The sequence below is a fragment of the Camelus ferus genome, chromosome 10, assembly GCF_009834535.1.
Source record: "Camelus ferus isolate YT-003-E chromosome 10, BCGSAC_Cfer_1.0, whole genome shotgun sequence".
Lineage (NCBI taxonomy): Eukaryota > Metazoa > Chordata > Mammalia > Artiodactyla > Camelidae > Camelus > Camelus ferus.
The window spans coordinates 41,063,347-41,090,341 of NC_045705.1; the positions used below are offsets into that span (position 1 = coordinate 41,063,347).

The following is a 26,995-nucleotide window of genomic DNA, read 5'->3' on the forward strand; positions in this document are numbered from 1 at the left end:
AAAATCTCCTTGCTTTAAAAAACTTTGTGGTAGCTTTTTTGTTTCTTTCTCCAGCATCTGAACTCTATTCAATAATTTTATCCCACATCACTATCTGTTGTTTTTCTAGGGAAGATCAAGTAACTAAAAAGTCTTTATCAGATGTGTAGATGACACCAATTGGCACTAAACAAATATCGTAACACTCATAGAAGAAACGGAGGTTCAAATGAGTGAGAACACGTAAATTATCTTAAACTGGCTAGGTTTGGGATGACTTATTAATGAGAAAAACTATCTTAAGCATAGGTACTTAGTATTTTTATTCACTGCTTCAGTTCCGTTCCTTAAGTTCTTAATATGCTATTAATGTAATAGCATTACTCATAAAATATATTATAATGTGTTTTTTTTAAAAAAATCCAATTCAAGAAGGCCAAACTGGTGACTTATTGAAGATAACAGAGGACCAAGAGAGGGCCTCACTTTTGTCTTCCCGGGACAATAGGAAGATTGATTGACTCAGATGTACTATGAAAATAAGTGCTCTCAGGACGTAAGAAACTGTCTTGAGGCAAGAATGAGAAAGGACGCAGGTGAGGAAAAGGGAAATTTACAGGCTGTAAGTGGGTGATATTTTTTCTCCTTGAACTAGGAGAGAGCTCCAAAAGTGGCAAGAAGAAAAGACAAAATCTATACTGGTTTTCTTGAGGTTCAGGATGAAAACAAGTAAAACCAGAAAGGAAGCAGGCAGGATTAAGGACTTTTAGCGCTACAAGTTACCTTATAACCATTTAGTCCAGGTGTTTGCAATTCTATTTGGAGTTAAATCCAAAATAACTCTTACCCAAAACAAAAGCAAGACAAAAGGAAAGCTGCCGTGGACGAAGGGGCAGCGGGGCGGAGGCGGGCAGAGTCCCCGTCACGCGCACACACCCCTTTCCCGTCCTGCGGGTTGTGTGAAGCCACTGACCACTCCTAACGTCTTATTTTACCAGTGAAAGAAACAGAAGCAGAGACAACAGTGGCCAGCTTATGGTCACAGCCCAGAGAACGGACGTCCCGTCTCCACACAACTCACCACTTCCCGGTTTGCCACTAGCAGGGGAAAGGTGGGCGAGGGCGTCTCGCGGAACCAGGCGGGGGAGTGGTGGAGAAACCCCGCGCCGGGGAGGGCCGGAGGCCCGGACGGCGGCTGCGTGGGCGGCGGCGCGGGCGCCCGGCCTGACCGTTCCCCCCACTGCCACGAGGTGGCGCGCCCGGCCCGTCGCTCGCCGCACCGTTGGGTCCTGGGAGGGGACGCCCTAGCGCGCCGGTCACCTTGGAAACGGAGGGCGCGGCGCCGACTGCAGAGTGAGTTGTGCTGGTCCGCTGGCCTGACGCGAGTGCTACTTCCCGGCCCACTGCTGTGTATCCGCACCTGGAAGCCGTCGAGGGGAGGTCAGGAGAGGGCTTGGCCTCCTTGCTCGGCCCCGCACGCCTTGTAGTCAGACACTTCACAGCTTTGCGAGCATCTCCGCCCCCCCACCCCCCTACCCGCCCCTTCTCAGGCCCGTGAGTCTAGCTCCGCCACAAAATGGACTTGGGGTCCCACCCTTCTGGTGTCCAACACCAGGCGAAGTTCTGGGCAGTTAGGAGCCGCTGGCAGGGGTTCTCATAGGCCAAACCCTCCTTTTCACCCGGGAGACACACTGGGAGGAAGAACTTTTCATCGATCAGAGTATGAACCCATCTCTCTCTCTGCCTTGCAGTAGAAGCCCTGGATACTTTGCTTATTTGCCTTTCTAGATCTTCAGCTCCTGGAGCACAGGGTCTGATTTTGATTCAGGTTTGTAACCTTCGTGGTGCCCTCACAGTGTCTAGGACACAGTAGATGCTCAGTAAACTGCTAATGCCTTCCATTTGAATGGGGCTTTATCACTTGACAATTTTCCCAAAGCGTTTGAGCCTCATTAACAGGAGATGGGAACGATGAAAGAGAAACTAAGGGTCAGAGAGGTTTAGAGGCCTGTCTGAGGTTAGAAAACTCACTAGTGGAGGAGCTAGGTCTGGACTCAAGTCTGCTTAGTGCTCTTCTCACTGAATTCCCAGTCTGGTGAATGCCTTGAGATCGCGGACTTCACATATCCTTGCATATTTCTCAGTACCAGCACAGAGGCCCTCCCACTGCAGGTACTTTTTAAGTGCTCAGTGTGGTGTTGACGGCCTTTCACCCTCACGCACCCAATACATAGACTGGTTTTGGCTTTTTGCCCTGGCTGCTGGCAACCTCCTTCTAAACAGGACCCTTGGTTTCTTTCTTTTATTAATGTGTTAGAGTCTATAATAGTTTATTTGTTTCCTCACTCCCCTTCTTACCCCATAATTCTCTGCTGGGCAGAGAGAGTTGTGGAAGTGGTTGGAAGGTGGGCGAATATGTTCCATCTGAGAAAAAAAAGAGATTTCAGTGAAGGCGAAGAAGGACAATAATAAGACTGGGTATTTATCAGTGTCTGTAGTAATTGCTCATGGATTTCCTTTCTGCCACCCCCAAGACCTATAGCCCTGTTTGATCCTCTTTATTCACCACTGCTCTTTGAAGGAGAGAAGATTTTCTGTTCTTCGCCACAATCAGACTGTAAAAGTAATGCCATTACTTCCATTGGCCTCACAATATTCTCTTTATGGTTATGTTTCTTTTCTTTTTTGACGTTTATAAAATTGAAAGACAACAGGAGCTGGAAAAAAAATGTAATCCTGGTTGCTAGAAAAGTTAATATGATATACTGCATTTCAAAAGATTTGTTATTAGCAACTCTGGATCAGAAGACAAATCCATTGTTAAGCTACGAATCCAATATAATTTGAGAACTGCTGTTCAAAAATGTGCCACTGACCAAACGATTTGCATTAGTGAAGAAAATACATGCTCACGTCATGCACATCATCAGTCGTGCAAGTGAAAGCTGAAAATGTCCTTCATCCAGATATTTTTAACATACCTTGATTTGTATATATGGTTATTTAACATATCTCCAAACTGTATTTTACACTATAAAGCTGTTTAGGGCTATATATACATAATCTGTACAAAAGAGGTAGGTCTGAAATTTTGTAAAGTGAATTTTAGGTGACATTATCACTACTAAGAGGCTCTAAATGCATTCAGGGTTTTTTGGGTTTTTTTTTTAACATATGCTAGAGAGCATTTCTAAGACATTTTAAATTGTATTAAATTGTGTGTTCTCGTCAAAGTGGGAATTTGAATTTACAAGTTATTTTACTTTCCAAATTCAAGGTATATAAAACACTGTGAGCAAATAAATAGGACATGCATCATTTGTCAGTCAGTTATTCAAATCAGACATTTATTGAACCTCTAGGCTGTGCCCATGGGAAGTGCTCACCTATGTGCCAGCATCTGTGTTTGAATTCCCAAAGATGTGAGTTGCTGAAGTAGTTAGTTGCTAGTTAGTAGTTAAGGAGTTATATTTTACGGAAGATGAGTGCCTTGACAGTGAGCTGTGTGCCTTTTAAGTTAGGTTGCTCTTTAACAAAGGCTTTTGGAAGTACTGTATTATTATTTTTGCTTTGTTAGACTTACACAATTGTACAGCTCGTTAATGGCAAAGCCAAGACTAGACTTCAAGATGTCCAGCACCCATACAGAGATCTTTTAACTAAATCATGCTCTTAAACCCTGATGGAATCTTATTCAGAACTGTTGTCATTACTGATGTTATTAAATAAATAGCTTCCATTTTATTCTACATTTATATAAAACATTAGCTAACAAACGTGAGGATCCATTTCAAACGCCTAGAAAAGTATTGGGACAGAATTGCCACCCCTCCCAGCTTCCACAGAATTATAAAAGGAGTCATTAGGAGGCTTCTGGATATTCATGGCTCCGCAAAGTCATGAAGAAAGCCATTAGGAGCTCTCTAGGTATTGAGCCAGGATCTTGAGACTGGAGAGGAAGGGACACGCTCCTTGTTTTTTGGGTAATTTTGCAGAGTCAAATAAAGCATTATGGTATAACATTAAGGGGCTATTTTATGCCCCTTTTTACCAAATAGACTTCTTACTTTTCACTGAGAAGCATTTGGGGAATATTTTTGGAAGCACTTTCTGACAGAAAACGATCACGGGATAGTCTCTGAAAAGGCTAGATCCCTGAGGCCTTCAAACCCAGCCTCCTCACCTGTCCTCACTCCATGGTGTATGTTATTGATGCCCAAACAGAGCTGGGAGAGGAAAAGCAGACGGGCACACAATGTCATGCTGTGGGTGAAGGTCCCTGTAGCACTCATCCCTTGCACGGTTTTCTCAAGTCTTTTAAAGTTGCTCGGTTTTTTTTCAACTTCTGTTGGAGTATGCTTCTTTCTTCCTGTCAGTCCAAGTAGAGACCTCACCTCTTCTATATTTTATAACCGAGGGCCAGGTAAATTGCCACACACAGGACAAGCACTGAGTAGGTATTTGCACTTACTGACAAAACAGATTAGGTGTCCATTTGTCAGGAATCATTTTAAGTGAAATCTTCCTGGAAGATAATTACTTTGTGAAAAATTTTCTAGAATTCTCACCTTTTACTGAGATAGAAGTCCTCTTGGTGGTCAGGAAATGTAAGTCCTTGTGAACGTTTATTAAAATCTCCATTGTCTGTAGGACATTATCTAGTGTAAAAGTACCTTTGGAGGTAATGTCATTAGCTTATTGCAAAAAGGCAACTATTAAGCAGGCAATCCAGCTGGCTTACTCATTTTCTGTAAAGTGTGTGAAACAAAGAATCTTAATATAGTTTATGCATAAATCATTTGTGTTTAATGGATCCACTTTGTCACTCATATTTTATTAAAATCCTTTGCCGTGAGCTGCCATTAGGTAACTAATTACACATTGGTCAGAGAATTGAAAACACAAGAGCCAGGTAACTGAAGATGAGGTCATTTTTCTTCCAGCACCAGATGGGTACCACAGGTGGGAACCATAACACTAGATTGCTTCCATATGACTCAGAAAATTGGAGATTAATGTTATTTGTTTTAGCTTTTAAATAAAATATTTTTTAAATTGTTGTTAAATACTGTTATTGTAAAATGAATCACTTGACAGCATGCTATCTTTTTGTGCAACAGTCAAGTTAAAAACTCTAATTCTAAAATTGAAAATAATATGAAAATTCAACTCTGCATCTAAAATAAAAGAAAGCAATTTTTTTCCTAGCTGGTAAGTTTCTGTGAACTGTGACGGTACAATGAAACATTTTGGTATGTAGCATATGGAATTATTCTCAATACTTTCATATCTCAGAAGATATCACTTAATATATTACCCTGTCTTAATGCATTAAATCTTTTTGATGTGTCACTTGTGTGATTTTTTAGTTAAAAAGTGTAATAGTATATTTGTGTTCACATATACTTGAATTTCTTAGAATATAGAGATGAGCACACTTGGCTAGAAAAAAATCTCAAACGCAAAAGACAACCTCGATGGAGGTCTGGGCATGCAAGCGGAATGCCTACAGGGAAGAAGTGTGTTCTCAGAGGGTTTCCCCACTGTGGATCTGAATGATCTACATAGAGTGTCCATTCAGTAATGCAAATCAGTGATGAAGGTTGACAATAGAGAATCACATGGATCAGTCTTTCCACATGTCATAAATTTGGCAGCAGGCAGACATCCTCTGCTTTAGTTGCCTGAAAATTAAAGCAGCAGCATCTTAAACTATAACTTACTGGCAAAATACTTATTAAGCTCCTCCTATACGTTAGACACTATGCTAGGTGTTTTAAATACTAGTTTATTTAATCCTCACAACAGCTTTTAGAATAAGATTTTTGTTCTGACTTTATATATGATGTAACTGAAGCTCAAAAAGATGAAGTAACCTTACTCGTTTGAAAAGGATTTTGTCTGTCTTTTTTTAAACTGAAGTATAGTTGATTTACAACATTGTGTTAATTTCTAGTATATAGTAGTGATTCAGTTTATACTTACCTATACACATATATACATATCTATATGCACATATTCTTTTTCATAGTCTTTTCCATTATGGTTTATTACAGGATATTGAATATAGTTCTCCTATCCTATACAGTAGGACCTTGTTATTTATCTATTTTATATATAGTAGTTTGTATGTGCTAATCCCAAACTCCTAATTTACCCCTCCCCTACTCCCTTTCCCCTTTGGTAACCATAAGTTTTCTATGTTTGTGAGTCTGTTTCTGCTTCGTAAATAAATTCATTTGTGTAATATTTTAGATTCCACTTATAAGTGATATCATATGGTATTTGTCTTTCTCTGTCTGACTTAGTTCACTTAATATGATAATTTCTAGGTCCATCCATGTTGCTGCAAATGGCATTATTTAATTCTTTTTTATGGCTGAGTAGTATTCTGTTGTGTATATATACCACATCTTCTTTATCCATTCATTTCTTGTTGGACACTTAGGTTGCTTTCATGTCTTAGCTATTGTAAATAGGGCTGCTGTGAACACTGGAGTGCATGTATCTTTTTGAATTAGAGTTTTCTCTGAATATATCCTCAGAGTGGGATTGCTGAATCATATGTCAAGTCTAGTTTTTTTTTTAAGGAACCACCATATACTGTTTTCTATAGTGGCTGTATCAATTTACATTCCCACCAACAATGTAGGAGGGTTTCCTTTTCTCCATACCCTCTCCAGCATTTGTTATATTAGTAGACTTTTTAATGACAGCCATTCTGACTGGTGTGAGGTGATATCTCAATGCAGTTTTGATTTGCATTTCTCTAATAATTAGCAATGTTGAGCATCTTTTCATGTGCTTATTGGCCATCTGTATGTCTTCTTTGGAGAAATGTTTATTTAGGTCTTCTTCCCATTTTTTGATTGGGTTGTTTGTTTTTTTCCTTTTTGAGTTGTATGAACTGTTCGTATATTTTGGAAATTAAGCCCTTGTCAGTTGCATCATTTACAAATATTTTCTCCCAGTCTGGAGCTTGTCTTTTCATTTTGTTTATAGTTTCATTTTCTGTGCAAAAGCTTCTAAGTTTGATTAGGTCCCATTTGTTTCTTTTTGCTTTTATTTCTATTGCCCTGGGAGACTGACCTAAGAAAACATTGCTACAACTTATGTCAGAGAATGTTTTGCCTATGTTCTCTTCTAGGAGTTTTATGATGTCATGTCTCATATTTAAGTCTTTAAGCCATTGTGAGTTTATTTTTATGTATGGTGTGAGGGAGTGTTCTAACTTCATTGACTTACCTGCAGCTGTCCAGCTTTCCCAACACCACTTGCTGAAGAGACTGTCTTTTCTTCATTATATGTTCTTGCCTCCCTTTTGCCAAGATTAATTGACCATAGGTGTGTGGGTTTATTTCTGGGCTCTCTATTCTGCTCCGTTGATCCATATGTCTGCTTTTATGCCAATACTACGTTGTTTTGATTATTGTTGCTTTGTAGCATTTCATTTGTCAAGGGTTGCATCTACTGTGCTAGGTGGGGAAATACAGTAATGCACAAGAATTACATCATCCCCACTCTCATGGAGCTGCCAGCCATTTTAACAAATAATTACAGAGGTTATGTTCTTTCTACCACACTCAACTACTAATACATTAATTCAAGGTTAGGCACTTATTTTCTTGAGATTAATAAAAATTAAAAGATAAAAATCTGTTCAGGAAGATGATGATCTCAAAAGATGTGCATTAGTACCCACACCAAATCTATGAAATTTTTCTTCTTACTATAAAAAAATCTAAGAACAGTGGGCCTGATTTTCCCTTTTAAAAATATTATTTTTGATAATCTTTATTATTAGTTGGAAAAGCAATTAATAGCTGATGAACACTTACTGTTAATCATAATAATTATCATTATTATTTTGCATTTGTAAACCTCTTAGCCATTTAAAAACCCTTTAATACATGCTTTTATTTGCTCTTTATAACCCTGTTCAAACCTAATTCTTTTGGATCCTAGTTTTTTGGTGTTCATAGAAAATTATGCTTTTGTTTTGTCTTAATTTTTTTAAAAAGGTATTTATTGAAGTGCTGTTGTTTGCAGCGCACTCTTCCAAACACTGTGGAGACATAAAATGATTGAAAAAGTTTAGTCCTTGCTCTTAAAGATGCTTGATAGGAGCAACAGTCATCGATGGATAACACAAAGGACCGAGTCTCAGAAGGTTTTGGGTGGGGACTGCTGTACCTGGGCTAAGCATGGAACTCACCAGACTCAGGAATCCAGTTGATTCATGGTGTCCCAGCATTGTGGTGGACGTTAGGTCTGGGGACATGGAAGCAATCTGATGGAAGAGCCAGTTTTAAATTAAGTCCCAGCAGTGCTTTATCTAGTAAACACAAGTAAGGAAGCAAAGACAGAATTTATTTACTTTTCCTATGTCTCTTTCTTAAACAGGTATATTTCTTACTAGCAAAGCAACTCAATGGAAAACACGGCGAAAGCAAATAAAAAGGATATTCAAGATGGGCCACCAAAAGAAGTCAAACTGTCTATGAGTGAGGCACTTCTAGACTATCAGTAAGCTTAGACTGAAATCCAAGCCCCCATGCATAAGTGGCAGCCATTTCTAAGGCTCACGTAACTCCAGGGGAAAACTGAAGCGCTCAAAAGCTGTCAAGGAAGCTGGACTGGAGGTGGATTGGCGGCATAATTGCACTTTGGTGCTACAGGCATTTTTTTTAAGTTTTTTGAACTTTGTCTATAACATAGGCCAAACAGTAGCTATGAAAGAACACTCACCACTGTGGTTTTGGCTCCCTCCCTCCCTCTATTGTACTGTTGGCACTCTCCCACACATACACACAGCTTGGTGGCTTACCTCTTAAAATACAGTGTGGAATAGTTAGTGTACATTTATAAAAGAGTAAAAGAGGACATTTCTTTATTTAACCTTTTGTTTCTAGACATTCCAATTTGCATTATCCCCAAATGCCTGCAGCCGATCACATCCAAATGATTTAGATGTAATTAATTTTTGTGAGAATATTTCTTAATGTCTCTGTCCCAGGAGCTGGAGACAAAACTAGAGGTGATACCTATTCAGTGTTTATGTTTTACCCAACTAACGGAGGGCAAGCCCCTTGAGAACTTGTGAACCTCAGCTTTGGGCACAGAGTAGGTGTTTTAATGTGTAACACTTAGGGAGTGAATGTATACGTGTCAGTCTTTTTCAAATAAGAATGCAATTTATCCATGCATATTGAACAAGTTTTTGAATGTTTGCCAAACACAAGGCAAGTGCTGGGTACTGGAGGACAGGACCACATGGTCCCTGCCCTAACAAAGCATGGGAGGTGGACATTAAACACCTAGTCCAATCTTGATTTAAAATTATGTAGCTCTAAATAAGGTGCTATGATACAGAAGTGCAGGGTGCTGTGTAATGGTATGACTGAAGGACTTGATACAGTCAGAGGGATCAGGAAAAGCTTGTTTGAGGAAGCCACGTTTGAGCTGATCTCTGAAAGGTGTTATGAAGATACAGAGTGATGGACAGAAAGGCTTATGGAAAAGAGGTGAGGTGAGCAAGAGCTTATCACAGTCTAGGAACTGAGAGGAGGCAGACTCGGGGGAGAGGGAAGGAGCAGACACTGGTGGTTCAGGCAAGGGTCAGATAAGCAGACTCCTGTGGAGCACGTGGGACTTGGGAATGTAAAGCCATTTATTGGAGGGGGACAAGGTGGAAAGTGGGGAGCCTGCAGTGCCGGTGACTAGGTCTTTGTTTAAGGGAACTGTTTTTAACAACATTCAGGGAAAATCCATCCCCTTCCCTAGAGACTCCAAATCTATTCATATGTTGTTTTTAGAAGATAGTGAGTGAAAGGGTCAGAACACTGAGAGAAACACCGAACTTTAACTAAGTTCCCTTTTATTTCCTACTTGAGATAAAAACGTTAAGTAATAAACAGATATTACCCGCATTCATTTCTCAACATAACTGAAGACTTCCCTCATCTTGTCTTAGGAGAGTTGGACAGAAGGTCCCGCTCTGGAACTGCAGTCTGGTCTCTAATTTGCTCCCACGGTTCACAGTGATAACAACCAATTACAACTCCTCCTCTCTCTTCTGGGTCAACCAGAGGCCAGTCTTTTTCCTCTATAACAGAGGTTTACAAGAGGCAAGCATTTTAAAATTCTCACAATCCAGTGCGAGATATATACTGAACATCCCATGCTTTTGTCCTCTTGCCTTTGTTAAAGCAGAATAAATCATCTCATGGACTGCAACAGCCTAAACCTTACTGTACCATGCTCTTCTGGTGACAGTTTACTCATTCCGTGTGTTCCCAGGTGACAGGACTTTTGTCACATGACAAATAGGCAAGACACCCCCCTCACCACCTGAGGAAGGACTGTCCAAGGCCTCTGGCAGTGTCTTATATTTCTCTTACACAGTCTCAGCTCCTAGCAAAGAGCTGAAGGCACAGAGTAAGTAATCAATGGTTTCTGAACAATTGGCCTTTTTTTGAATCTATGTCTAGAAAACAAGGTCATGAACCTCTATGGTGGTTTGTGAAGAGCTGAGACTGCCAGTGTTGAACCTATAAAGTGATCATCTTTGAGCACAGCAGCCCCCCAGCCTCTTATCCTTGGGGAATACGTTCCAAGACTCCCAGTGGATGCCTGGAATCACGGATAACACTGAACCATTTATATACTATGTTTTTTCCGTAGGCAGATAAAAGTATAGATTCTTTTTTGGAATCCAGTTTATTTGTTCCCACAGTGGCTAATGGTGTGGAGTTCTGAGATTCAGCTTCATCTGCTTCTTGGTAAATTCATCTCTTCCTGAGGCGTGAGGAGGCAGAAGTGAATTCCAAGGAGAAGCTAGGCTAAGTCACACCTGCAGCTGCCACGTGCTCCAGAAGGGGGCCTGATGCAGCCTCCAAAACCTTTAAAAAGGGCATCTCAGAATCCACCCCACTCCCAGCAGCACATTAGATCTGTGTTGTATGAATGATGCATGAAAGGGAACTCTGATCAGTTTAAACTGCAGAATTTTGGAACCAAAAGGAACCATATAGGTATCTCCTTTAATTCTCTTACATATAGAAGCGTAAACCAAGGCCTAAATGGTTGAGTCCTTAGGTAGTGGAGACCAGGTCTAAAACCCAAGTTTCACCGTGTCCACACAGAGCTTTTTGCCACTAAAGGATTTGCTCGTTTTGTTTTTATGTTGCGTTTTTCTCTTCATTTGGAAAGAAGGAGCTTCATTTTTATCCCTACTAGGTTTCCAATATCACAAATGTAAATGATATTCTGAGGAAAGGGCTGAAAACGTAAGATTCAAATTCAGCTGAAATTTACTAAGCATTTACTTCATGCTAGAAATTTCTTATTTTAGTCCTTACAAAAATACATAGATCTGGGTATTGTTATAGCTTGGAAATTGACGCTTAGAGAATTGGCTTGCCTGAGGTCATGTAAGTAAGAAATGACAGGACAAGACTGAAAACCAGTTTCTCATTCTTTAACCACTCCTCTATTTACCATACCACAGAGGTGCTATGTTATTGTTTTGTTTTGTTTTGTTTTGTTTAATTGAGGCAAGGGATTTACATGGAGCTATTTCTGTTCCTTTATATTGGTGTCAGATTTAAAGTTTTAAGATTCAGTAGGTAATAGGGATACATTTAACACTTCAAATAGCTATCAAATCAAAGTCTTTCTGTACTTTTCCACCTTTCTCTCATACCTAGCAGATGCTCAACAAATATCTGTTGGGTGTTAAAAGTGTATTTTTGTCAAGAAAGGAGTTTTTACTACTTATTGAAGAGATGATACACTATGAACTTAAGCTAATAGGTCAGCCTTGTTTAGTTGACTGTTTCAAGATGCGCTTGCCCCTGTAAAGTCTTTGTTTTATCATTTTCCCATTTTTAGAATCCTAGAAAGCATGTTTTTTGTATGCCTGTTCTTAGGTTCTCTTTAAGCTGAATTATTAATAGATAATTAGAAAGTATAAAAATTATGACTATGAAATACAAATGGGGATTGATTAAAAAAACTTGAAGTTGTCTCTCTAATACATATTTTAGTGAGTAAAATAGACTTAGAAACACAAAATCACTTAAGAAAGGTTCTTATCCCTAAATGAGTTTTTAATAGTTTAATGCCTTCAATGCAAATAATTTAGTTTAATTTTAAAATCTTATCTCATTAATTTTTCCTAAAGTAAATAATTGTAACACATCTTTGTTATCAGCTGTCAAATAAAGGAAAATTCAGTGGAACAATTCATGGCTCAAATAAAGAAACTTAGAGAAAAGAACCAAAAGTATCATGAAAGAGTGAGTATAAAATTTAAAGCCAGTATCTAGTCATTAAATATTTACACAAATGCTTTTAAAAATTAGGAGTTACGATGAAATGTACTCTAGGAAATAATCTTCTTTAGTGCTTGAAGTTAACTAATTTATAACGTATTTAAGTGTATTTTGTACATGTGAGGCAAGAGGACACTGCTGTTTCTATTATAATAGTTATAATGTCAAAGGAAGTCAGCTTGAATTGTGATCATGAGAATCTTGAATCTTATGTTCAGAATTTTAGCTCTGAAACCATATTTATCTTTTAATTTCTTATTTGACTATAAAACCTTGGTTCTCTATTTTTAATTTGTGTCTGTTTTCTTTTAGATTTTCAGAGGGTACATATGTAAATATTATCTGAAAAGGACAATATCAGTTGTTTAACTAATTTATTGTTTAAGATGATGTATTGTTTTTATAAATCAGAATAAAACAAGTATCAAAGGGGTGCTATATATGACTATCAGGACTGAAGACCAACAGAAATAAAGTTGGGCAGTAGTAAATGGTAATTCACACCACTTATCCCTTAAGGCATTTCATGAATAAGGAAATACTGAGGGTGTCCCCTGTTGAAAAATTTATTTTATATGGACCCTGAAACTTCCACACCTAACTGTTTTATTTGCCTTTTGCCTAAATTTGTATCTACAAATTTTAACAGAATCTGGGTCAGAGACCTGAATTTGCATCCTGACTATACAGTTTACTGCTAATATCATTTTGGCCAAAACTAGTAGGCACCTTAATTCCCCCCTTGTAAAATGGGGATTCCTGTCTTCCCCGTAGCGCGGATTTGTTCATTTGTTCAGCAGATATTTATTGGGCAAGACAAGCCCTAGTAGTGACGTCAGTATGACCCTGACATTGTTGTGATTCTCAAGGATTAGTCTTGCATTAGGGACTAAAGACGGAAACTCAAGTCTGTGGATGAGAGTGGATGAGGGAAGTTTGGCCTAGGCGCTTGGAGGCAGCTTCCACATGATGCGATTCCAGAGCACACAGAGTGAGTTACCAACACGGAGCCAATGCACATCCCTTAGTCGTCAGCACTGGAGCTCCCAGGCCAGCTTTGGGGCTTCCATATGGTTGTGGAAAGGATTACAGATCAGAACTGGAGAGAATCACTTTCCCAAAACCTATCAAATTGGAGCCAGAAACAGAGTTCTTATTTCCATGAGCATTAGCTCAAGAATATAATAGGCCTAAGTCAGCTCTTGGGGTCACTCACGGACCCGGCAGCGAGGAGCTTGGAAAGGCAGACTCTAGCCCATCTGTATGCATCTATTTATTTTATGCTGCTCTTGTCACAGTTTAAGCCACCATTCCCTCTTACCCATCCTTTATCTAACCAGTACATTTTCCACAGTGCAACCAGAATTACCCTTTGAATGCAGTAAACCTTTCAGTGCTTAAAACCCTGCAGTGCCTAAAACCCTGCAGTGCCTTCCTATTGCACAGAAAATATAATCCACCATCTTTCCTAAAGTCCTCAGGGCCCTGCAAAATCTGATCTCTGCTCACCTTTCCAAGCTTGAGTCAGCCACTCCACCCTTTGCTCACCACTGCTTCTTTAAAATACTGGAAAAGCCAAGTTCTTTCTTGTTATGGTCCCTTTACAACAAAGAGGCTGCTTCCTCTTCCCGGAGTGCTCTTCTCTTGGCTAGCTCCTTTTTATTCCCCAAGTCTGAGCTGGAATGTGGTATAAAAATGCATCTCCATTATTCAGCTGAAGGCTCGTCAGGCAGCAGGAATCGAATCTTATCTTTGTTTCTCCAGAAGAGCCCAGCATGAGTAGGTGTCCAATAAGTATTTGTTGCATTGATTCACACAAACACTAGTGGGAGGAAAAAATTTGAGGTCTAAATTAAACATGACTCATTAGCAAGACATAATTTACTCTTCAGTTATGTCAAAATCGGAAATGCCCGTCTTCCTTCCTACCCATCATCTCTTCCTATGTGTTTGGTTTTGTTTAGACGATCACCTCACTTATTATCTTTCTTTCTCTGTTTGCATTCATTGCTCCACTACCCCATTAGACTTTTCATAGTTCACTTTATCCATATCCTTATCACCCAATATATTCTTTCACGCGTACTATTTACTTCCCTACAACTGCTCTAGCAAAAGTTATTAATGACCAATTAGCCAGGTCATTAGCCAGGGTGAAGTAAGGGACTACAAAGAGTCCTTACTTCACCCCTCATACCTTCAGCAGTCACGCCTGTCATCTTGAAACACTTTTTCCTTTGGGTTCCAGGAGATCACTCTTTCTTAAACTTCCTCCTACTTCTCTGACCATTTCTTCTTGTGTTTCATTTATTGTTTCTTTCCTAGAACCACCTCTTAATTAGAGTATTTACCAAGGTTCTGATCTCAGCCCTTCTCTTTCACTCTAAACTCTCTCTGGACCATCTTCTTTAACAAATGTCTTCAAATGCCATCTCTTTGGTGATAATTCTCCTATGTATATGTGACAAATTTCATAATACTATTAAAAAGGGTTCCTGACCCAATTCCAAACTTGTATGTGCAGAGGCTTCCCCTTGCCAACAAGCAATTCTCGGGTGCCAGCAGGGTGTCTGAGAGTTCAACTGAATTCTGACACTACCTACCTGGAAATAGAATCAGATTCCACAGGTAAAGGGCTCAGTCCCAAAGACCTCCTCCACTTCAGATGCCAGCTGCAAGTCCAGGTTGTCACTTGTACTTCTTGCCAACTGGCTAAAAATCAGAGGCTCACACAACCCCCTCCTCAGGTTTGATTAATTTGCTAGAATGGCTCACAGAACTCAGGAAAACCCATTTACTCACTAGACTACTGGTTTATCATTAAAAAAGTTTTCTTTTTATTGCTATTTTCTATTTGGTGAGACATCATTCTCATACTGTCCTTTACTTCCTTAGACATGGTTGCCTTTAACTCTTTGAACATATTTAAGAGCTGATTTAAAGTCTTGGTCTAAAAAGTCCAACGTCTAGGCTTCCCCAAGGACAGTTTCTGTTGACTTCCTTTTTTCACTTTGTATAATAACCCCAATAAAAATGTGCATGGGTCATACTTTCTTATTTCTTTTCATGTCTTATAATTTTTTGTTGAAAACTAGACTTTGAGTATTATGTGACAACCCTGGAAATCAGATTCTCTCCTCTCTCCAGGCTTTTTGTTGCTGATTATTGTAGTTGTGGTTTGATGACTTTCCTGAATTAATTCTGGAAAGCCTATATTTTTTATTGTGTGTGGCCCCCTGACGTCTCTGTTTGCTTTGTTTAGTGGTCAGCTAGTGAGTAGATAGAGATTTCCTTGAATGTCTCTAACCAATAAATCTCCCAGCCTTTGCTGAGGGGCTCTGTGTGCTTGTCGGGGCTTGCCTTCTACACTCAGCCGGGCAATTTACAACTTCGCCTTAACCTTCACTTCTTGCTTCTGCAGAACCTCAAGGTCAGCCAGATGCAAGAGCTTAGGGCCTTTCTAGGTCTCTCCTGAGCACATGTGCAGCCTTGAATATGCACACAGCCCTGTCCATGCACGTGGCCTTCTAGATTCCCAGGAATATGTCAGCGCTCTCAAAGCTTCCTATGGACATCTTATCTCCAGCTTTCTTTCAAAGGTTTTTTTGTCAGCTTGTTGTTTACCTCAACCTTTATTACCACCTCAGGGAGCTGTAATGTTCAACAATTGTGTATTGTTTTTGACAGACATCTGCCTCTGTTTTTGACAAATATCAATCTGGGAAAAAGCTGTTCACACACTGGGTAAGCTCTGAGTCAGGTCAAATAAAAACAAAGTTTGCCAGTGGGATTTTCCAGGGAGTTACCAGATGGATCAAATAATGACTATTACCTGGGAACTGGGCTTTGGAAGAGTTCTGCTCCTCTCTCTTCCCTCCCCCACTCTCAGTCCTAGGCTGCTAGGTTACTGGTTTTTACCGTGATTGTTGGGCTATTGGTTGTTAGGGCAAGTTAAAATGCCACAAAGCTAACTGTCCTTACCGAGATTCAACCATTTTTCTTGAATAAACACTCCCTGGAAGTCACTGCAAGTCTTTAATTTCCGGGGTTCTGAAAAGCTGATTTTAACAATTTTGCCAATTTTTTTTTCACTGCTTTTATGAAGAAGAGGATTTTCAGAAGTCTTTACTCTACCATTCCTACTTATGTTACTCCCAGTAAGATTTTAAAGGGTGGGTTAGAAGGAAAGAGATTCAGTTTTCAGATACATCATATTATGAATCCTTTGGTATTAAAAATTCTTCTGAGACAGAATTAATTATGATACTTTAATGCTGCAAACAAAAGATCAGATAAGTCAAACTACTGAATTTTGACTATCTTTTAAATCTTTATTTCCATTTTTTTAAATCACTCAAAGCCTATCCAGTCCCAATCTCTTTCTTTTTGCCTGTATTTATCAGTACTGGGCATCATAGAGTTAACTGTCTATTGCTTTTATTCAGTTTATCAAAATTTTAAATTAAAATTCTAATGCACTGAAATGACAGTCACTTAAAGAGCATTAAGGTTACATAAAATCCTATCTGACGAGTTTGTTAAACTAGTGCCTTTTTGCTAAACAATGTTAAGAAATCAAAAATTTCAGCCCTCAACCTTAAAGTTTGTTGCATTAAGTATTAAATTAAAGAACTGAGCTCTAGCAGGCTGTAGCGCTATCAGTAAATCACAGATATTTAGATCATTTGAAAGAACTTTGCTACTCAACATATGGGCCGTGGGCCAGCAGGCTGTGCATCTCCTGGAGCTTATCAGAAAAGCACAATTGCAGGCTTCATACCAAACTTACTGAACCAGAACCTGCATTTTAACAAGGTCCCCAAGTGCTTGCTATGACATTAAAGTTTAAGATGCACTGGCCTACAGAATCCGTTTTAAGAAAAAATACTCTTAGAGTACCTATGTAGGTTAAGAGAATAAAAGATGTAAATATCAGAAATAAAATACACTGTTGAAAAGTTATAGTAAAGAGAATGTTAAATTATAAGAAAAATAAGTAATTTTAAAAGAAGTATTCGATTTTTTTAGGTATATACATTTTATTAGGTTTAAGAAATGGAAGGGGAGACACCAGGGAAGTGAGTATTAAAACTTAAGTGGAGCCTAAGAAAACTACAAGGAAAATGTTTTAAGTTCACACACAGTGAAATATCTCTGCATATACATAATAAGATAGCAAGGGCAAGAATAAACTCTAAGTTGACTAAATAAGAAACTTAGAAACAGAGATGGGATATTTACAAGAGTAACACAGTCCATATGTCAAGTGTGGAGTATTGGAATGGTGAAGAGCCATCACCCCAGAAGAAGAGAATTAGTGTCTTTTGTAAGAAAAGCAAAGAATAATGTTAATTCCACAAGAGAAGGACTTTTTGTTTATTTTGTTCACTGATACATTCCTAGTGTCTAGAAGACTACCTAGCACATAGCAGATGCTCCATAAATATTGGCTGAATGAGAGATGTTTGCTAGACAAGAGTGGTGTTTGTGGGAGATTAAGGAAATTGTCCTTCGAGGTCTAACTTTAATGTTCGTTGATCCTATGATAGGGTGACAGACTGGCAGATTAATGACACAAGTTTTAAAATGTAACTTTCTCTTCAACGATGACTGTATTGATGGGTTTAACTTTGAGTCTTCCATATTCCATGTGCTCTTTAGAGATATTATTGTATAACTTATGAGGAAGATCAATGTAAATATTTCAGCAGACATAGTTAACAACTGTTGATATTCATAACAGAACAGACGCTTAAAGGACGAACAAATTTGGCACATACAGAACCTGCTAAAGGAACTGAGTAAAGACAAGTCAGAGGGGTTAGAAGCTGTAACAAGAGAGGAAGTTGAAGAAGCAATGAAGGAAAAATGGAAGTTTGAAAGAGACCAGGAACAAAACTTGAAAGGTGATTTAGGAACTTAGAAAATTATCATAAAGCTGTATCAAGTTATTTCTTGAATGTATTAATGCTTTTGTCTCCTAATATGTTCAAATGCTGTGAACATATTTCAGATGACATCGTTGTCACCACAACCTCAAACACATGTAGGTAAATGGGCAGGAGAGAGAAATAACAAAGTGGGCAGAGATACTGGAGCCAAGTGAGGTGGAGGAGTAAGGGCAGTGATCAACAACAGAGGCTGAAGAAAACCCTCCGACCCGTAGCACCAGACAACAGCCTGTTAGATACCCGCTTGAACTCCTTGCAGTGGGGATTGTTCTTTTGAGGGGAAATTCTCTTGTTTGTTGTCTTCAGTTGGCTTCAGCCTCAGTTCAGACTTGGGAAAACTAGAGTGAATGTAACCATGAAGCTTCCGCCCTCCAATATCTCTAAGGGAGCCAAGCCCCCTATTTAGAAGGAGAAAGAGGGATTCGAGTTGGAAAAAAGGAAGTTTGTAGGACATGGGTAGAAATAATGCTGGCACAGAGGATGAAAAGACCCAGGGCATACTTTTGTTGTGGGCTCAGGAAACACCAGGGTCCTGGGGGTAAGTCACACACAGTTTTGGCACATGCATTAAAAAAAAAACAAAACCCTATGCATTCATCCTAAACTTTCTGCTAAGGTCTCTAAAACTTGCCGGAACCTCTTTAAATGCCATCCCTGCCAGGAAGCTGGAAAACATGAGAAAGAGACTTGAGTGCTATCAGAAAGCAGGACTAAAAACTGAGAGGCTAAGCCAGGGACTTGATTTTCCTGAATTTCCCCAAGTGTTTCAGACAGCCCACTTACCCAAGCACTTGGCACAGAGAAGGCACTCCATTCGTAGATATTTGTTGTTTTGAATGAAATAGTTACCAAGACCGAATGTCAATCAGCACCCTTCATTTTTAGAGGTCTCTAAAACTGCTCCCATAAGTCTCCTCCTACCGAGTCTATGTGTGGGCAACAGTGATATCATGAGGTGGTAGATGTATTTTGCTGGCTGGGCTCCTAAGAGAGTTCTGCTAGTGTTTGGAAGGGATGCTTTAAGAAGTCCCTTAAGTTGGGAGTGAGACCAAACCAAATACTCGGATGTGCTCACTGAACTGCCTTCGAAGGGAACGGGTCTATTTCGTTGAGGTGTGCCTGTTGGTGGTTTGGGGTAAAGTGCTGGGGTATGTGTGTCACACACGACAGGGACAAGCTGGGTGACACAGAACAGCCAAGCAGGGCTGGGCGTGCATAGTGGTCCCAGAAAGAAGCCCACAGATGCTGAGGGGAAAAGGGAAAGGGAGAGAACTGCTTTTCTCTTTGCCTTCTCCCTGAAAGCTGGCCCCTTTTACTGAAACCATTGTCCCCCTGAGGCTCGAACTCTGATCATAGATACGTCTGATCTTACATTCTTATAACATCAATGTGGAGACAAGAGAGAGATGTTTTCCAACAGTTTCAGTGCAGATATTTCTAGCAAAGGACTCTGAGCATATGCCTAGCTTGGGGCATATGCTCATCCCTGGACCAATCCCTACAGCCAAGAGAAGAGGAGAATGTAATAGGTCTACTTATTTGACAAGGGATAGGAGGCGTGTGTTACTAGAAGAGAAGGGAGAGGGGGGCTCTGGGAAGGTAGAACAACAGCCACTACATCCACTTCTCTTTCAGAACATTCAATGAAATCAACCAACCTGCCCCCTAAGACTGAACGTGGCGCAAGGCTGAGAGGGCAGCAGTCTGCTCACATTAGAGGACAGCTGATCATCTGGGTTGTAGTGCTTATTGTTTAATTACAATAACAATTGCCACTTATTAAGGGATTTAAAAATATCTTATTTACGTCTTTGGAAAAAGACGAGTCTGGAGTCCTTCCGGTCTTCTGGACTGAAGAACACCCCTCTGGCCCGAGTGGAATGCTTCAGTCATTCCATAAACATTTACTGAGCATCAGCTAATTGCCAGACTCTGTGCTAAGTGCTGGACTGACAGTGATGAATAAGATGTGGTCTTGCCCTCAAGGGGCTCTCAGACAAGACGGTGCGTGGCAGTAAGCCAAATAGCCATTAAGTTCATTGAACCTGGCTTTTTGTAACGTTTCCTTTTCCAGAATATTCAGCATCATGATACTCAGCCTAAAGATTGAGTAGAACATCATGTGTAGCAAGTACACCAGAGCAAACTGAAAGTGTATATGGTTGAGATAGCCCCATCTGTGTACATATTTAGCTGGGGAACTTATCTTTCACTCTGAAATCTTACTATGTGGGGGCAGGAGAAGACAGGTCATTGTGACTATCATATGTTGTCATTTCACACAAGGGGAGTCCAAACAAATGACCTCTAGAGGATGGAATCAAACAACTTACTTACAAAAATGGTCGCCAAGGACTGAGGATGGATGTAAGTTGAAACCACTTTGCCCAGAGACATAATGACCAGAAAAATGACAACTTACTAATAAAAAGTATGTGTGATATAATATATTATACAAAATAGGATGTTTATCAGGCTATCACAGGAATAATTTAAGCTTGTGGGTCCCTAGGCATACAGGTTAATTGCATATTATAGCTCTCATTCACAGCTCCAAACCAGTCATCTACTTTATAGTTGGAAGTTTAATTTTACTTAGATTTTGAATCATGAGAGATAGATAAACAATAGTTTGAATAGATTTACCTAAGCTGTAGGTATAAAATAGTATTTATGAGTTGATATTTTAATATCAGACCTTAACTTTATAAAATCAGATTGCAAGGACAATAGAAATGACACAATGTCTTGATTTTTTTTCCAACAGATATGCGCATTCAAATAAATAATGCTGAGAAACTATTTCTTGAGAAACTCAGTGAGAAGGAATATTGGGAGGAGTACAAGAATGTAGGGAGTGAACAACATGCTAAACTCATTATCTCTTTACAGAATGACATCAACAGAGTCAAAAAGAACGCTGAGGAAATGTCAGGTCAGGTGAAACAAAGATGGTTCAGATTCAATAAAAAAAATCTTCGGGGGGCAGACATTTGGTGAAAGAATCAAATGGGTACCCCCTGAATCATCCATTACCCTTGGTTGTCAGCACAAGCACTATGAGCCTAAGGGTAAAGGTGGAGGGAGGAAGTAGAGGAACTATCCTTGGACCACCTATGAAACTGAGAAGGGGAAGTAAAGGGATGGATGTGTGTGCCTGCGTGTGTGTAGAAACCCTGCAGCAGACTTAGAGAAAGAAGCTTCCTTCAGTGGGTGGTGTCTGGGTGCACCCACACCTGGGTTTGGGCCAAGTGCACCAGCGTGGGAGGGCCCTGAGTTGGGATTATATTAGAGAAGGAATTCTTGCTCTAAGCCCAGTTCTGAATAGGTCTACTGACTTTCACAGCCCCTCTCCTCCTCTCTTTCTTCCTCTCATTCTGCCCTTCCTGCCTCAGGAAATGTGTGCCAAGAATATTGGAAATCTAATTAGAGGGAATCAAACGAATAGGGTGCTACTCAAGTGAATAATCAAATCTCTTTTTGCTGTGGAATACGAGTTGTGTGAAATGAAGGGGAGATAGCTGCACAGGCACTAAAGTGTTGGAAATTCTCCCTTTGGAGAGACAATCCTTTAAAAATACAAATATCCATGAGAGAGATATCATCTCAAACTAACTCACATTAAGGTATTAGTAAATTATTGGAGTGTTTCTTCTAATTGGAAGTACTAGATGCTTCAGTAAAAATGTATCTTGAAAATTCAGGAAAAAAATGTATGGAAAGGAGAGGTGAGGATCATGGAAAATAAAATTTATAACATGATGGTTTTACATAGGATCTTAAAGCTTCTAATTTTCTTTTTAAAGAACAGTATAAAATCACTCTGGAAGATGCTAGAACGAGAATCATCAGAGAAACTTTGTTGCAACTGGACCAAAAGAAGGAATGGGCCACAGAGGTATATCTCAATTTTCTTTTTTTTTTTCTCCCTGATAGTAGATTTTTATTCTTCTTGCATAGAATTTCAAAATTTAAACTGAAATACAGTTGACTGCAGTATTATGTTAGTTTTAGGTGTATACGTAGTGATCTGACATTCACATACATTATGAAATTATCACTAGATAAGTCTAGTAACCATCTGTCATCATACAAAGTTGTGACAATGTTATCGACCATGTGCTGTTCATTACATCCCCATGGCTTATTTGTACCCCTTAATCCCCTTTACCCATTTCACCCACCCCAAGCCTGCTCCTCTCTGTATTTTAATTTTCTTAAAAAACAAAACTACCCCCACCACCTATTTCTTTCTTGTGGTATATGGTCAGGAACTCAGGTTCTGAAGTTAGGCAGTTTATTTTTTAATTTTTTGCTGGGGTGGGGGCGGTAGGTAACCAGGCTTATTTATTTTTTAAGTGGAGGTACTGGGGATTGAACCCAGGACCTCGTGCATGCTAAGCACACACTCTACCACTGAGTTATGCCTCTGCCCTAGGTGGTTTAGTTTAATTCACAGTGCTACCACTTACTGGGTATATAAGCTGAATTTGTTACTTGACTTTTCTGGGCTTCAGTTTCCTAATCTATAAAAAATTGACAATAATATTTACCTTTAAAGAATAGTGTGAGGATTGAATGAAATGATTTAAGTAGCATAGTGCCTCATAAGGAGCCAGAGCTCAGTAAATTAATATTCAATTCTTTATTTTTAAGTATAATAAAAATGGCTACAACAAATTATTAAATAAAATTTTGATTGAATTATAGGATGAAATATAATTTGTCTAAAAAGTACTTTCTTGCATATCTAAACCTAAGAGAGTATAGTTTATATTGCTGGAGCTTTAAAAATTGGGGATATAAAAAAATGTTTGCCATGTAATTTCCAATTTATGTTTTCTAGTCTTTATTTTGCCCAAAATATTTGACTCTCTTTCTTTTTGTTTGTCCCTTCCCTGTCTCCTGACTGTCTCCTAAATCAGTGAGGTCCCCGCTGGGATGGTCTCTTGATCTGAAACATCCTTTCTTCAAAGTCATAAACATCTGGTCTTTTCTTAAGTTCTTCATTGAATTTCAGTTGCTATTGTTTGTTGCTTTCCTGTTGGTTCAATTGTTCTTTCAGTGTTACTATTCTACTGCATGATTTTTACTGATTTATGCAAATACAGAGGATATGGAGAACTGACCAATGGTTTGTCTGCCCATGCAATTCAGCCCCTTTGTGACTGAATATGATTAAATGGTGAAATCAACAATTAAGAGATCTGATCATAGTTAAGATGATTAAAAACATATATGTAGATCAAATATACTTCAAGTATGTACATTCAATATATGATGAAGACTGTTCCTAGCATTCTACATTTAAGAGTCTCAGCAATCCAGTAAGGTGGAGACTTGCTAATAAGACGGTGGCACAGAGAAATTTTATGACTTGCCCAGAGCAAGTGGCAGAATTGAGATTTAAGATATCTTCCTCAGATCATTACTTAATCATTACACTATACATTTTCTTTTCTCCACAAAATGCTGAACACCTGCACGTGTAAATGAATTTTCCTCATTTTATCTGGCTATCTTATCATGTAGCTTAACTTCCTAAACTCTTCCATTGTACAACCTTGGCTGCCTGTTGAAGTCACCTGAGAAATTTGTTGAACCCCAGTGGGGCCTGAGTGCCACCCACAGAGATGCTCATTTGTAATTGGCCTGGGCTTTTGGATTTTTCAAAGTATCCAGGAAATTCTAACACGTAGCCAAAGCTGAAAACACTACTCCATTGTTAGTGAATTAAGCCTTTAGTCAACTAAATTCAATTATGAGCTACTTCCTACTTTTGTTCAAACAAAATTTTATGTTCAAGTAAACTTTTGACTTATCAGCTGGAGCTGAAGTATAACAGCCCCTGGGTCCTAGGAAATGGAGCTCTTAGTTTAATTAGCATGATTTAAAGAAAAAAAAAAATTAACTGCAAACCTTCCAAGTTTAAAGATTTACACAAATTTACCATTAAACATATTTTTAAATTATTTCAATCCATGTTTATGAGCCAGAAGATTTTTCTTAATTTCTCTTCTTTTGGTTGTGTCCTTCAGTTACTTGTATCCATATAAAAAGGACCTCACAGATAAATACGATCTGCCATCCAGTACAAAGTTTCTTTGGGTGAAAATATAAATATCCAAGTAGCTGAAGATGAATTTACATTTTATGAACCTACTGATGAAATAAGGCTTTTCCTGTTTGCTTCGTCTAAAATGCCTTTCTCGAGGAGACTATCTAGCTGCAGCTGCTACCCTGAGACTATTTGCTATTAGGTGTGTAAATGTGTATATTATTATTCACATGCAGAAATCTTCCAAATTAAAAAGGTAGTAATCTAATCTATTTGTGCTTCCGCTGTAAGTTGAATTATGTGGCAGTTTAGCCATCTTAACTGTGGAGCAAATCACTCAATGACTGATTTCACCACAGCAGTCAGATTCAGTCACAATAGAGGTCAACGTGAACGGACAACCATTGTCCAGTCCTCTGAATCACCTGTGTTAGGCAACATAAATCAGCAAAAACAATACATAGGATAGTAAAGAAAGAATGACAGCACCAGAAGTGTTTAGGTATGTTTCCAAAAAATTGCAAAACACAATTTAAAACTATCAGATATGTTGATTGTGCATTACCATTGCTCAAACTGTGCATTGCTGTGTGGCGGCCCTTCTTTAATACAGTTTTTGTTCTTTGTTTTTTGTTTTTTTAGAATGCTCTAAGGTTCATTGACAAGGGCAGCTATCGAGAGATCTGGGAGAATGACTGGCTCAAAAAAGAGGTAAGTGGAATTTTTAAAAACAAAAGCAATTTCTTCTTTCTCATTTTTTTGAACTGGGATCAACTTTTATTTATGAGCTGAAGTCACAGGAATCTTATTACAAGCTGTTGCTCAGTGAGCACCATAAATGCGCCATGAAAGCACTGGTGCTGCAGAGGATGTACAGACTCACTATTTTGAAATTCCTTTTCTATCCAGACAGGAAGCCACCCAAGCTATGCTTCAATGCCATCTATGAAGAAAACTCACTACCTTTCAAAAATTTTTTTTGAAGTGTAATTAATGTACAATATTATACCAGTTTCAGGTATACATAGTGGTTTGCTTTTTTTTTTTGTATTACAAAATCATCACCACAGTAAGTCTAGTTACCGTCACCTACAAAGGTTTTACAGTATTATTGACTGTCTTCCCTGTGCTGTACATCACCTTGACTTCTTTATCACTGCAACTTTGCACCTCTTACTAACACCCCTCACCTGTTTCACTCATCGCCCCACCCAGCTTCCCTCTGGCAGCCACCAGTTTGTTCTCTGTGCTTATGAGCCTGTTTCTGTTTTGAAAGACTCACTACCTTTTGAGAAGATTCACTTCTACATGGATGTCCCAAAGGCACTTCGAACTCAACATACCTGAAGCATAATTCGTTAAATTTTTTCTTAGATATTTCTTTTCCTGCATTTGTTTTTTTCACCATCTTCTCAGACACCCGAGGTAAAAATGTCACCCTCAGCCTCTTTTCCATTTTCCTTGTCCCTGTTAGACTGAATAGAGCTGATGAGTCTAGGAAACAAAAGAATTTAAAAATTAATATGCTTTCTATGTTACTGTCAATTATCTTGAAATTGCCTTTATAAAGTTCATACTATTTCCCAAACTAATCAAGATAAATCCTCAATTTTTAAACATAAATATTAATTTTAAAACCTCAAGATGAGCTCATTAGTTAATATTAGGGAGGAATTTAGTTCCTACTGTTTTAAATTCAACAGTATGATCCTAGTGACAATAATTTAACAATTCAAATCTTAAATTTTATAAGCTATCATAGGTGTTAGGTTCAGAGAATTTATATTTGAATTTATATTTGATAGGAAAGGCTGTTTGGTGCCTTGGTCCTTTCTACTAAAGCCACAAGTTACACTTTGTTTTATTTTTTATTTCTCATAATTCAGTGGAAATAAAAGACAGAAAAAAAGTTACGTTTAATTGAATCATGAGCAGAAAGAGCTTACTAATAAAGAACAAGCCATTTTAAGGAAGTTCAATATATTTAATTTCTCTTTATTTCAATAAATATTCATTTTACTATTAAATTTACTCACAAAATTAATTAAAACCATTTGTGCTTATAAGGACTATCCCAAGAATTGAAAATTGCCTGGAAATAGAACAATGTATGTCAATTAATTTCTTTGAGGAAGGTTTAGAATGAGTAACAAGGGATATTTAATAATGGAACTCCTGAAAATATTTCTGTTAAATGATCTTTCAACAATAACCAAAAACTTAGATCTCTGGGAAGGATATGAGGTGTCCTATTGCATGGTTTTTATTATCTGCTTTTATTTAGCCTTCTTACTAGAAAAACTAAGAAAATCCAATTTTCCAAATAACCTACACTAACTTAACAAACAGAAAGCCAGGAAAACTAGACAAAGGAATTCAAAACGTTAGTAATTAGAGTTTCAAATGTGAGGAGGCATAAAGCTAACTTGGATCTTGCAGGGAAATTTTCAAGAGCATACATTTTATTCAGGATCCTAGGTCTCTGATTTATAATAGTTTTAACTAAATTATCTTTTCCAAGATCTTAAGTACATTTCTTGGGTATTTGGGGAGAAGCAGGGATGAGAAGGGAAAAGCGGTCTTCTGTTTCCTCCTTTTCACTTTCTTACCCCAGAAGTCCATTTATATGGCCATAAAAAGGAACTACTTTTCATTTCCTTAACATTTCAAAA

General features: G+C 38.6%; 3 protein-coding genes across 6 annotated transcripts in view; 1 reads left to right on the forward strand and 2 right to left on the reverse strand.

Moving 5' to 3' along the window:
• The window catches only part of SYTL2 (synaptotagmin like 2), a 127,879-nt gene extending 126,690 nt beyond the window's left edge, over positions 1–1,189 (reverse strand). For all 4 annotated transcript variants that reach the window (XM_032488787.1, XM_032488793.1, XM_032488792.1 and 1 more), the window contains exon 1: positions 1,061–1,189. The gene's annotated coding sequence lies outside the window, so the exon portion shown is untranslated. The remainder of the gene's footprint in view (positions 1–1,060) is intronic.
• The window catches only part of CCDC83 (coiled-coil domain containing 83), a 33,013-nt gene continuing 6,997 nt past the window's right edge, over positions 980–26,995 (forward strand). The window contains exons 1-7 of the mRNA XM_006189417.2: positions 980–1,091; positions 8,383–8,505; positions 12,194–12,278; positions 18,058–18,220; positions 21,033–21,200; positions 22,072–22,163; positions 24,966–25,034. Coding sequence (XP_006189479.1) covers positions 8,411–8,505; positions 12,194–12,278; positions 18,058–18,220; positions 21,033–21,200; positions 22,072–22,163; positions 24,966–25,034 — 672 coding nt within the window. The 5' untranslated portion in view covers positions 980–1,091; positions 8,383–8,410. The remainder of the gene's footprint in view (positions 1,092–8,382; positions 8,506–12,193; positions 12,279–18,057; positions 18,221–21,032; positions 21,201–22,071; positions 22,164–24,965; positions 25,035–26,995) is intronic.
• LOC116666410 (uncharacterized protein C10orf95-like) lies at positions 1,066–2,360 on the reverse strand. Its single transcript, XM_032488815.1, has 2 exons — positions 2,338–2,360; positions 1,066–1,399 (listed from the first exon to the last, which is right to left on the reverse strand). Exons 1-2 carry the CDS (start codon positions 2,340–2,342, stop codon positions 1,078–1,080), a joined length of 327 nt encoding a protein of 108 aa, XP_032344706.1. The 5' UTR covers positions 2,343–2,360; the 3' UTR covers positions 1,066–1,077.